This window comes from Pezoporus wallicus, unplaced genomic scaffold (genome assembly GCF_028554395.1).
Source record: "Pezoporus wallicus isolate ANWC-B61680 ecotype Strahan unplaced genomic scaffold, APGP_CSIRO_Pwel_v1 contig_3181, whole genome shotgun sequence".
NCBI classification, from domain to species: Eukaryota; Metazoa; Chordata; class Aves; order Psittaciformes; family Psittacidae; genus Pezoporus; species Pezoporus wallicus.
Window position 1 is genome coordinate 2,047,608 of NW_026641700.1, and position 13,240 is coordinate 2,060,847.

A 13,240-nucleotide genomic window follows, 5' to 3' on the forward strand; every position below is an offset into this window, starting at 1 on the left:
AACATGTCCCCAGGGCTGTAAGCTGTAGTTGTTCCTATTTTATATGTCACAGTAAAAGCAAATGTTGAATTCTGTGTAAATGGCTGTGTAACGTTTGTTAGCATTAGAAAGACCTACTTACTCTGGAGGCTCTGTTTCTAAATCACTGGAAATGTCATGCAGTTTTATTCCCCTTATTGTCTATTTTCCCTTGTCTGATGTTTGTAGAAAACTCAATTGGCTGCCAGATTCAGTTGCCATTGATTAGATCAACTCCTGCATTTTTTTCCCCAGTATTTAAAGGTTCCCTACTAGTTAGAAAATCCTGAATTACAAATGATAACATGAAATTCTTGCAGGCGTCGGATGTAGTGTATTGAATTCATATTGCTGGAAGGTCTTCTGCTTAGGTCTCCAGTCTAGATGATGTATTTTATATGTTTGTCTTAATGTTTGGTTTAGTGTGTATTTGACTTAGTATTTTAGTTTTCCATCTGTTAATGGGATCAGTTGTGTTTGTGAGGGCATCTTAAAGCTTTTGAATCTTCTTTTCAAGTTAAGGCAGAGAATGCAGGAGGAGAGTTTGTATCTAGGGGCATGACTTGATGCTTCGAAGCCAGCTGGTGAAAATTGCTATACTTGCATCTCAAGGAGCATAGATCTGGTGTAATCTTACTCTGCAAGTTCAAATTTGCCTTACAAGAAAGTCGTGGCAGCAGAATTTTTATGCAAGGCTAGATAATTTTCTGTCTTCCATAAGTTAATATGAAAGGCAAAAGCCCATCTAAATTCCTAGTTGTGCATACTCTAATTTCACTTAAAATCAGTCTTTCCTTGAGCTTGTACTTGTGCTGTTGGAAGGCATTGTACAGCTTAAGCTGAATGGAACTGTGGTCTGACTGTGACTGTGTCCCTTCAGTGAGCCATCTGAAGGATCTTGCGCTGGCTTCTGGAAGTTTGAAGTTGACAGGTTTTTGTCTAGCAACGTCTTCCCTTATAAAGGCTATTTCAGCCTTTAAAGATACTCTGTTTTGCTTCAGAATGGAAGAATTTCGGCAAGTAAGTGCATGTCTTAAGATATGGCTTCACGCTGAGGCTGAGCTGGATTGAGTAGTTCCTGGTCTCTGAAGGGGATGTGTCATTCTTCCTTTGTCTTGTTTCCTTTCCCGTAAACTGATTCAACTTGTGAAGCTGGCAAAAAAAAAACAACCAACAACAACAAAGAAACCCCAAACAAACCTCACAAAAACACCTGGTGAACCAAAACAAAACAGTCATTTGGAAAACCAACCCTGACATCTGAATTAAATATTTACTCTATGACCGGGGAAACATCAGATCTAATGTAAGGCAGGAATGTTATAATGTCTAGTCGAACTATTGTGAGAAGAAGAGAAAGTGGTATGTGCATGGTATCTCTCCATTCTCCAAGCAGTTATCCTAAAGCTGAGATTCCAATTGCAGTGGTCATGAGCAGACTCGGAGTTTTACTTCCTTTTCTCTTTGCTTCCTGAGGATCTGCTGTCAGGGAAAGCAAGCCTTTCCTCCACTTATACTTCAAATAATGTCATTACATACCAGATAAAATTATCTGCCCCGTATTATGCTGCTTCATATCTGGACTCACCAGCTGTTCACTTCTGTGCCATGTATTATTCTAGGAGATGAATGTTTAATATTTCTACAAGTGATTGTAGAGCATTTAAGTATGCCCTTGGTTAGGTGGCCATAATAGTCTTGAAACAGCCCTGGTTTATAGTTCTTCTGAACATGCAAGGTGATCCAAGACTTTTGTAGGATAAAAAATTAGAATATCTCTCAAAAATGGTGCCAAAATGCCTAGAGATGAATTTAGGTAAAGGCAAGCAATAGAGATCTGTTGTAGAGCAGCTTTGAATTTAGAGAGCATCCTCATTCTTTTGCCAAAAAACCTACCTCAAAACCCAACAGCAAAACCCCCCCCCGATCCCCTAGCCTAACTCAATGCCATTTGCATGGTGACCTCATGTTTATGACTGTTACAGTAAAATTCTTGGTAGTCTTCCTTTTGAATGCAGTGAATTTCTTAAATCTGTCTCTACTGAGGAATGTTTTAGAGTCCAGAAATAAGTACTCTAAAAATTTCACATTTTTCAGTATGTCCAGATCAGAACTGCAGGGTAATTAATGAAGTAGCCTGTACAATAGAGTACATAGTAATCTTGCTGTTGATGACAATTCAGATTATAAATATCACTGGTATCCTCTCTAGAGAGTAAGTATGCAGCTCAGAATGATGTATAATTGTGTAACATCAGGAGGGCTCGAAGTAGAGATCTGCCTCATGCTTGCTGACGGTGTCTCTGTGGCTTGTGACAGCTGTCCTGCAATGTGCTGAGAAACTTTGCTTACTACTGGAGCAACACACCAGAGAATATTTGCACAGAACACATCTATCTTTTGTTTTTTTTTTTTCTTCTTCCTCTTCCCCCTCCCTCTTTTCTTCTTTCTTTATTTTTTTTTTTGTCTGGAAACACTCAGCTGCAATTGTATGTCCCAATACAAAGTGAGGCAAGCTGAAGTAGCCCATGCAGATGTACCTCTTGGGAGCTAGCTGTTATGCGGAGATTGTATCTGTAAAATACTTGTAGGCAGTCAAACTCTTGATTTTTATGGATGTGTTTAATTCATTAAATGATGAACCACTGCCTGTGAAGGTTTCTGTGTTCCTTTGCTAAGGAAATAACATCTGGCCACATCTGGAGTACTGTGTCCAGTTCTAGGCTCTTCAGTACAAGAAAGACAAGTTGCTACTGGGGAGGGTCCAGCAGACAAGGATGATCAGGGGTCTGAAGCATCTCTCTTACGAGGAGAGGCTGCAGGAGCTGGGCCTGTTTGGTCTGGAGAAGAGCAGACCGAGAGGCGATCTCATTAATGTATGTAAATATCTCAAAGGTGGGTGCCAGACTCTTCAGTGGTGCCCAGTGACAGGATGAGGAGCAGTGGCCGTAAACTAAAACAGAAGTTTTGCCTCAACATGAGGAAGAAATTCTCTGCGCTGAGGGTGACAGAGCCCTGGAACAGGCTGCCCAGGGGGGTTGTGGAGTCTCCCTCTCTAGAGACATTCAACACCCACCTGGACACATTCCTGTGTAACCTGCTCTGGGTGGCCCTGCCTTGGCAGAGGGGTAGGACTAAATGATCTCCAGACTTCAATTCTAACCTTAATGATTCTGTGATGTCCTTAGAGGACTGGCTCAGATTTGTGTGTAATAGAACACCTGTAGGAAGTGGCTCTTCTTAATATGAGTCAGTAGGTTCCCATTTAAAAAGCTGAACAAGACCATCTGTAGTGGTGTCTGTCATACTAACAGACAGCTTGTCATACAACTTGCTCCGACATGCTGCCCTATAATATTGCTTCCCCTCCTGACTTTCCCGTGACCTGGCTCCCTCCTCCCCTCTCCAAAATAAAGTCTCTTTTAGCAGTGTTGTCTTACTGTCTCATGGGTATTTCTTGGGTTTTATGCTCTTTTTTAAAGTGAGGTGCTTCGAGTTTGATGCTCTCCTTTCAGATACATGATGAAACATGGTAGTGAGCTGGATTGGATTTTTTGAGCTACAGCATTAGAAAAGATCATCATGTTCATTTTGTATAATTTGTTCATTCAAGGAAGGGTTAAGTTTAGATTATGGATGTAGCTCGAACACCCTCCTAACCCATCTCCCAGGATTTTAATTACCAGTACAAATCTCATGCCAGATCTACCAATTTACAGGGCTAGATGTGAGGGAATGTCAGTTGTCCTGCGTTTAGCAGCAGCAGTCTAGCTACTGCTACTAGCAGTTTAGCTGCTGCTAAACCCAGGACATCAGTATGGCCTCTTTGCAAGCAAACGAGTGCTCAGTTTCCTTCTGCTGTCTGTCTAGGTTTGATAGCTCTGGTCTTAAGCTCATGGTAAATCCTGTTGAGAGCATGGTTCTGCTCACTGTAGCCACTTAAGGAGAAATGTACTTGTGTTCTGCCATCTCAGAATAGCAGATTAAACACAGCTCTGCCTGCTGGAGACTCTGCAGACCCTGCAGGAAGGCAGTTTTCTGCCATACTTCATGATAGACTTGGATTGTAATAGCACTCTCATTTGTGGCTCAAAAAATATATGCAGCTTGTTGGTGTCTTAAGGCTGGTGTTGCTGTAAGATGTGATGGGGGATATTTTTACAGATTGATCTCGAAACTAGTCATAACAAGTGCTGTGAAAACTACTCTTCTAATCCATTGTTAACATTTCTGCATTCTTCCCCATGGTTAACAGAGGTTTCGGAATTAGTTCAATTTAGTTGTTTTTGAGGGAATTTTTAATGGAAGCCTGTATTGCATACAAGGAAATCATGGACTTTATATTGCTTCTGTGAAAAGATTAAAAGTTCTGCAAAGAGCAAACAGCTCAGATGAAATCCTTCTTTTCTGTCTGGAGAATATATACATATTTTTTGGACCTGTCTTTCAAAGAAAGTACTTTTATAACCAGAGGTAAGCTCAGAAAAGTGGAACTGGAAGAGGTATAAAGGTGAAAATTAAGAAGGCATGATTGATGGAAAAAGTTTATGTTTCATAGTAGCTACTTATATTTCTGTTTCTTCTTAAAACCCCTGAAAATCCTTTATAAACTTCATAAGGATGCTTTTGCAGCATGAAGCATATGGTTGAAATACTGCTGCAGTACAAATAGTTTTGCTCCAAGTTCTCAGTGTTGTCACTGAACATGTTCAAGAATGTGATAATTTTGAATATATTTGCCTACAGTTTGTTTTAGAATATTTGCGTAGCTAAGCATGTTGAGGCAGTTACAGTTTGAAGTTGTTGTGGTGTTCTTCATCTAATGTGAAGCATTTGCCTGATATTTATTCTTTAATTCTTGGGTAAGAGCAGACACTTATCCACAAAGTATTTTGGTGTGGGACTTAAAAGACAAAAGCTTCCATCTGTTTGAAAAACAACTTGTTTAGATTTTAAATATTGGGTTTTATAGCTTGGCTTTACATGGGCGTGTTCTTTGCTTTCTATTTTTTTTTCTTTAAATGAATAAAGCTTCCATGCTTACAATGAAAAACCTGTGGGTTTTTTATTTGGTTGACTACAGACTAGAAAGAGGTTTCAGTAAATCGCTTCAGAGCGGTTTATTAAGTTTCTAAACCAAGTAAATATTCTTTCCAAAATGTACCAAAATAAAATAAGCAAAGGTGTGATTCTCAGCCTCCCCCTCACACCCTGCATCCCCTCCAATACCAAAGGAATAGGCAGCCCTGCTTCCCTTTTCACCACCCTGCCTGCCTCAAGCTAAACAAACCAAATTCTAGATGCTGAAGTACTTCTAGTGCAGATTTAGACGAAGGACAACTGCATTCAAGTGTGGGAGAGCCAGCACAACACAATTCAGCATAGGTGTTTGGGTATTCATCTGAGTAGCTGAAGAACTGTATGAGGAAAAGAATAGGTTTGGTTTAGCATGCTCAGTTGAGAAGAGGGCACTGAGATAGGATTTCTGATACAGTTTAACTGTTCTTCCTGTGTGAGTCAGTTTACTGTCATTTATGGAAAGCAACAGAGAGGCCTTCAATAGTTTGGAAGTGAAAAGATTCACAGGCGTGTAAGAGTGAAAGTCTGTTTTCAGAATGGGAACAAACTACTTTTAAATTCTTATCGGCACCGGCTGAGAATACTTGTATTACACTTGGAGAATTTTCTAAACTGAGAGAGGCAGTGATGGGAGCTCAGTGTAGTCTTCCGATTTCTGAACTGCTAGGTGGTAAATACCATCTTTACAGTGCATTTCTTTGGCTGGTGGTGCTTATCTTGAGTTTGTGACCAGGATGTTACTTGCCTTGTTGGCTGGGGTGGCACCAGTCCAGCTTTGTTACTTCTTGGATGATGAGAACTCTAGTATGACTGAAAGAATGAAAAAGATCAAGGAAGGAAGGCAGTGTCATGTCATGAAGGTTAAGTTACGCATAATGCCTTAAAGAACCATGTTTTCTATGTGTTATTTGATGGGAGAAGGAGGTTAGGGTAAGTCAGTGATGAAGAAAAGCTCTGAATCTGATCTGCTAGAGTGGAGGTTGCGTTGCATTTTTGTAAGGCTGGCTTAAGGAAAGAAATATAGCTACTCGTATTGTGCCTGAAACAGGGAGTAATCATACTCTGGAAGGAGACATGTAATGAATTTTAGCTAACAGCGTGCCATTTTTTATCTCAACAGCAGGGGGGAAGAGGATTTTTAGGAAGCTCTGATTTATTTTGATAAACAAGAAGGTACGGCTTTTGTAGGGAGAAAAAGAAAAAAACCAACACCAAAACCAAAATTGCTTTGGAATGAGTGTTCAGTGAAAGGTCAATAATACAGCTGTAAACCAACTTAGCAGATATTTGACATCTGGGTTGTTCTGTTCTGGGACCCAAAGTGCAAATGTGCTTTCATTTTGTAGTGCTAATGAAGTCTTGGATCAGAGCAAAAATTATGACCTTGGAGCTCTTCTTAGCTGCTGTTGATGCAGAAAGTGTTGTGTGGAGCTCTGTTTCACTCCTTTTTTGGAATTGTCAGAGCTGCAATTGAAAGCTTGCTGTCTTGCCCATTCTGCTTTTGAACGACCCTGAGGTAGCTGCAGTCTGTGCCCTGGGAGATGAGACTCACAAGGGAGCGATTGGCTGTGGGGCTGGGGAGCAATTTCCTGGAGTGCATCTGTGTCAAGCAGAGTGAGCTAAGGCAGTCATGTATGCGCAGTCTCTGATCTCATGGGAGGTTCATTACGGGGCCTTGTACAAGGACATACTCCGCTTCTGCACATCAGCATGGAAGAAGCTCATCCAGGGAAGAAAATGCAACCTGTACGTAGACAGCAGCTATATAACTTGATAATGGTTTGAATGTGCTTTTCTGCAAGTGGTATGTAGCAGCTGTATCTCAGAATGGTGTGCTACCTTAGACTCAGTGGTTGTGGGAAGAAATCTTTGAAAGATTTGGGGATAGAAATAATACTTGAAGTAGAGATTTCTGTATTAGGGAAGATATTTTCTGCATCGCAAGAATTGCTTAATCATAGTAACTGGCTTAATTCAGAAAGGAAGTGTGCTTTTACAGTTGTGAGAGTATAATAGTAGATTTGCAGCATGTTTCAGTGTTTGCTGCTGTTGTGCTGCTGTTGTTCTTTTCCTCTGATGTGTGTGTGGTTTTTTGTTGTCTGCTCTGCTTTCCCCTATTTTGAGTCATCTTTTCTTAATTTAAAGGTTATTAAATGTGGCTTTCAGTAATTTTGTGCAGGTACAGCAGAGAATTTTCTGGTAAAGATTCTTGAAATAGCATATTCATTGTTCCTTCTGACAAAAATGAACTTGATGAGCTATGTAACTGAGATAAAATGATCACAGAGGCAGTGTTTTCTTCAAACGTCAGTAGCATAGCTGCAAAACTATGGGGATTTGTATAGTGAAGGAGTGAACTTTGGTGTCAGCGTTACAAGCTGTTTAGCTCTTGTACAGGCTAGTCTTTATCGCTGCTGTTTAACTGCAGTGCAGTGTGTAAGAGGGATTACTACTTTAGAGTTCCTTGGAAACTAAAATCTATTGGATGGAATTTTCCTATGCTATAGAGTTTTGAAGACCTCTAGATTGGATTATATGAATTTTTTAAGATGACCACTTAATTTTTCTATTATCTTGTGTGAATGTAAGAAGTAAGAGTTTCATTTAGACATGTTAAAATACATGTGAATGCAGTGGTCTTGTTTGTTAGGGTCTCTGTAATGCAGTGATCAGTTTTTGATTTTCATTGTGCTCTGGACACAGAACCCATTGGTCACGCCTAGAAGACTAGGCAAAAGTCCGAGGTGACTAGTTATAAAGATTCCTCTACTGCTTTTCTATCTGTAATTCTAGAAATCAAAGTGAATGGAGCTATGAATTTGTTGAATGAAATTTAGTCTGTGAGGCAGTGATAAAATGCAACTTCGTAAAATGACTACTATAATGTTAGATATGGAACCTGATCTCATGTGTCAGATTGATGAGATTATTTGCTAAATTTATGCAGGTGGTAGATTTTCTGGCTTGCCAAACACTCAGATTGAATTCAGACAGGCTTCTAATTTTAAACAAATATTCTCTTGCATTTTAGTAATGCCTTAATATAAATCAAGGTATTCCTTTTTCTCGTGTCTGTTCTAATTCATTGTTTTTGGACAGATTTCTACGGTGTGCTGTAGTTGGCAGCCAGTCACTAGTGTGACCACTCTATTGTTAGTGTTTATGCTTCCTCCTCTTCCTGACTTTTTTTCCCAATTTTATTTTGTGTTCTGATTAACACAAGCACTTTGTGTGTACTGACCAAGGACTAGTGTCCGAGTTGTATGGAACATGGGTTAACTTGCAGGTTTTGGTGCTCACTGAGACAGTGGCCTGCTAGAACCACTGAAATAAAGTTTTTTATAAATATTAGATATTCAACTGTGCAATAAACAAAATGTGAACGTGTTTAGAACTACTTTTTTCCCCAAATTCTGGTATGGTGTTTTTTGTGTGTGTGGGCATTTTTTCTTTCTTTTTTTTTTTTTTTTTAAAGTAACACACATACGTGTCTGTCTTCACTGTCCTCCACATACAGTTTTGGAAAAGTAAAAGTAAAATACAACTTCCGGACAGTCCTATGGAAGTCTGTGTTGTCTATTGGACATACTTGTCCAAGCAAGGTTTGTATAGCTCTTCTGGCTTTTTGGTTTGGTGTGTTTTTTTTTTTTGTTGTTGTTTTTGTTTGGTAAGTCTTCTAGAAGCAGATTGGTCAGATGTATTTAGTAGGGTAAGTTGAGCAGTTAATTAGAGGATTAGTAGGCTAGAAAAACTTCTCTAAGTATTCCAAGCCTCTTTGATTACAACTATGGTGTTGCTGAAATCTAAGCATCAAACCTTCCTGTGAGGATCTGAGTATTGCTTTGATTAGGAGGAGTCTTCATTTACATGTGAGGATAGTTGTATAAATTAGTAATTGTATAACCACAGATGAGATTCACATGAAGGGGGGTGGTGACACCAAAACCTGTGAGCTGTACTACAGTCTGCTGCAGTGTGTGACCAGTACCCACTACTATGATAGCAGGGGGAAAAAGCTGCTGTTCCTGCGCAAATGAAACCATAGCAAACACAAAGGGGAACCCATCAATATAGTATGCTTCCTAGTTTAAACCTGGCGAGTGTTCTGGTTGTGAATTATTAATAATTTTCATCCATATATATTTAGAGGCAAAGCTATCTAAAATTTGTATGCTGACGAAATGAGATGGTGCCCATTTATATTTGGTACATTTTTCCTTGGCTGTTAGGTTGATTGCTTGATTTAGAACTGGTAGTGTTTCATAACTTTGGCAACTTACGAAGATACAGTATTGCTGTGTAGACCAGTACTGTGCTCAAAGAATTTACTTCAAATGCATTTGTAGGATTGCTTGTGCAGTTCAGCTGAAGACTGTTCAATACCCTGAACAATCATAGAATGGTTTGGATTGAGAGGGACCTTGAAGATCATGTAGTTCCAATACCCTCGCTTACTACTGTTTAGAAAGAACTGTTGTGTTTTGTTGTTTTTTTTTTTTCTTGTATCCTGGCTGTCCTTCCAGGAGGCAGCAACTGGAGATGCCTGCCCTCTTGCCCACCATAGGCTCATCTTACCTCCGGTTTAAAAGCAGAATCAGTCTGACAGAGAAGTAAAACAATATATTTAGAACTCACCAAGCGCTGCTATTGGCCATTCCTGCAGGTGAACCACGTGAAAAAGCACTTCCCAGTTTACTCACTCTTAGCTAAGTGTACTGAGTGCTCTGTATGGATATCAGTGGGTGTCATAGAGTGTAGACTTAGTGCTAATAATTGCCAGAGGTAGAATGATAACCGTTGAATTCTGCATAGAGTGTGACAGATGGCATTAATAAATACATTCATTTTCTGGTGTCTTTTCTTATGACTTCCAGGGCTGCTGTGTCACTGGTGGACTTGCAGTCCTACAAAATTAGGAGATTAACACTGGTCTTGCCTGAGATTTTTTTTTTAATTTTTATTTTTTTCATTAGATTATTGATGCCTATTAGCTTGCAGTTCTGAGAGACTGAATGGAAAAGAGGCTGTGTCTGCATTCTGTAAATCAGGGATATATTGTTTCCTGACTACATGGAGTATTGTGTGCTTGGAATAGTAATGCAGGTTTCTGAAACAAGCCTCGTGGGAAATGCTGTTGTGAAAATGAAACATGAATGACCCTACTGGTTCTTAATTAATCTGAACAATGTATTTCAGTAGCTGTGTGAGAATATAAATGGGTTTGTATCTATCTATAAAAAAAGATTAGTTTTAAAATATTTGTACATAAATACAAAACACTACCCCCCACCCCCTTGTTTAGGTTTGGTTGGTTGTGGGTTTCTTTCTCCTTTCGTTCCCGTCCCCCCCCCCGCCCCCCATCTACTTGAATAAGTGCTGCAGTGAAGGTTCTTTGTAGCATGAAAGTAGTAATGTAATGTTTTTTAGGGGGGATGGTGGTTTTTTTTTTTTTTGTTTGTGTCTTCTTTGTGCTCTGCTTGTTTACTCCCATGAACACTAGGGCTATCTCTTCTGGTGCTGCAGGTAGTGCCCAACTCTGTTGGGGAAGAACTTGGATCTGAGGGGATGTAAATGTGGCATACAAACATTGACTTAGCTAAATAATGGCTTTAAATGTTGAGTTAAAATTATTCTCAACATAATTACTGTATTCTACTTAGATTTCAGAGGTTTCTGGTTAACTATATCAGCCGTTTGTATGATCACTATCATTAGAATGAATTGATTGAGTTGCATTTCAAGTACCTTAAACATTTGTTGCTTGCAAGTTGTATCTCTTGAAAGTGTTTTTTCAGTAATGCTTTTTGGCAGTGTGCCCATCTGAAGTCTGGCATATGTATGTGACTGCGTAAGATTAGTTGAGTTGCGTGGTGAGAAGAGCTTGTACAGATGACAGTGGAAAGTTCCCTTTAAATTTAGTATTCTCTGCGTCATATTTGTGCCAGTCCACTAGGAGGTAACTAAGACGTGGTGCTGGAGGTGTTCTTGCAAACTTGAGTGCTTTCCTTAATGATGCATGCAGTTTAGGACTGACCTTTTTCCTAAATACTACTTATAAAAACATACAACTGTAATAGTGTGAGGTGTCCCTGCCCATGGCAGGGGGGTTGGAACTAGATGATCTTGAGGTCCTTTCCAACCCTAACTGTTCTATGATTCTATGAGTCTAATATTTTAGGTACAGAAACTGTATTATGCTAAGTGAAGACAAATACTTGAGAAGGTAAATAAAGCATAAACAATTTTTGAATACTTGTTTGTCTGCAATAAAAAGGGCATTACTCTTTTTCTCCTGGACTAAGACATTTGAAAATGGGAGGTAGCAAGAGGAGCTCTGATGGGATTCTGCTAGAGCAAAGAGTATTTGAAAGTCTTGTCTGGTCTGCAACAGTTGAAAAGGTGTTTTCATTTTCATGCAGGGCAAAGTCAGAAGGCTGATAAGACATGCTGTAGTATATGTAGGTACCTCTGGCTGAACAGGAGGGTTTTACTGGAAGGTTGTTTCTACACTATGTTTGTGAGTATCCACAAATCTGGTGTTAAGAAAAAGTATACTTGGTGTATTTTAATACAGTGTTCTAGGATGACGTTATTTATTTATTTATTTTTAATTTCCTTGAAGTACTCTGGATTTATTTTTATAAATTACCATCTCATTGTGGGAAAGCAAACCAAAGGCGAAGGTTTAATCTCTCCCTGGGGCACCTTGGTAGCTGCTTGTGTTGTTTTTTTCCCTACTTCATTGTTCTGTCTCTTGACTGAAAGGTTACATTACGTTCCAAGTTAGTAATTTTATTTTGCCTCGTCTTCATCTGCTGCTTTTTGGGCATCTGTGGGATTATTGTACATCTAATTTCACATGAAATGGATGGTAATCAGCAGAGGAGTGTTTGCTCTAGGATGAATTCATTCTCTCTGCCTACAAAATGGAAGTTGATGAGTTTTAAACAATCCCATCTCTTTTTGTTTGTGTATGTAAAGATTCAGAAAGAAGAGATAACTAGAGTGGGAATGTGTTTTGATTCAGCAGCTGTGAATTCGACAGTTTTTTTTCTCTCACTTCTGTTCCTTAAAGTGGCATGGTAGTTCTATAATTACTGGGAACCAATGCCCTACAGACTTTATTTTTAGCAAGGAAAAAGTTGTAGCTTGGAATTAGTTTTATAGAGCATTTGAAAATTTTAGGGTTGTTTTTTTTTTTTTTAATGTCTAACTGGTGCCAGAAGTATCTTATAGTGGCATTAGCTATTGGCCTCACAAACAGCTGTGTTAAAATGATGCTTTGTGCTTTTCTAAACAAAGGCTGAAAGACTTTTTCTTCATGTATGATATTCGTGGTTGCTAATGGTTTATTCTTGGAGAAGTCTTTGCATACGTTGAGTACTTTGAGATAGTGATAGAACAGTTTGCAAGGGCATGCATACCTTTCTGTAATCTAATCTCAAAAGACATGTTACTTTCACATGATGTGGGTTTGAAGGCTGCTTCTATATGTGTAAGGTTGGCAAAGTACCGCTGTTACTGAAGCAAAGGGCGACAAATATTAATAACATGGTATAAGGCATACAGCAAGTAACAGTTTCAAGATGTAATTGAGAGATAAAAGTATTTTCTTGCATGTGTGTATGTCATTTTCTACCAGTATGTGGTAGTTTGTATAATCTGGGGAGAAACTTTGTTACTGCTTGAAGCCTGTATTTGGAAAGCTTCCAGGTGTCCTAGAAGGAGATTGGGGAAGTTAGGTGCAGGATATTTCATCAATCTGGCTGTAACTATGGAACTAATTGTGGAAGAGGTTTTAATAGCAGTTTTTGTAATATTAGAGGGTTTTATCCCTCATAAGACATTTAAAATGAAAATTTGTAGTACTTCACCTATTTTCATTTGGGTTTTTTTTTTTATTTTTCTGGGAACATGCAGGATCTGTGTGTATATCTCTTTCTGTGAACTGGAGTGTAGCATGGTCACATAACTTTCCCCCTCATCTCAGTGACACAGAAATAGAAAGTAGGTGAGTGTGTGGTGGTGTTATGGCCTCACCAACGCAGTTAAATGTTTTGCTGAACTTATTTCAAACAAAAGATTGTTATCTGAGGCTTTTTAATAGTGCTCCTTGGAGATCTCTTTTTGCTATTGGGTTTAT

General features: G+C 39.0%; 1 protein-coding gene across 8 annotated transcripts in view; it reads left to right on the forward strand.

Moving 5' to 3' along the window:
• The window catches only part of SLC4A7 (solute carrier family 4 member 7), an 84,877-nt gene that overhangs the window by 19,333 nt on the left and 52,304 nt on the right, over nt 1-13,240 (forward strand). Inside the window, exon 1 of one of the 8 annotated variants that reach the window (XM_057424818.1) lies at nt 6,623-6,843. The exons of 1 other annotated variant lie outside the window; for it this stretch is intronic. In XM_057424818.1, the coding sequence (XP_057280801.1) occupies nt 6,751-6,843 (93 nt within the window). In that variant the 5' untranslated portion in view covers nt 6,623-6,750. Of the gene's footprint in view, nt 1-6,622; nt 6,844-6,882; nt 6,902-13,240 lie in introns of those variants that run through there. 6 more of the 8 variants (XM_057424816.1, XM_057424814.1, XM_057424822.1 and 3 more) reach the window with 6 other exon arrangements.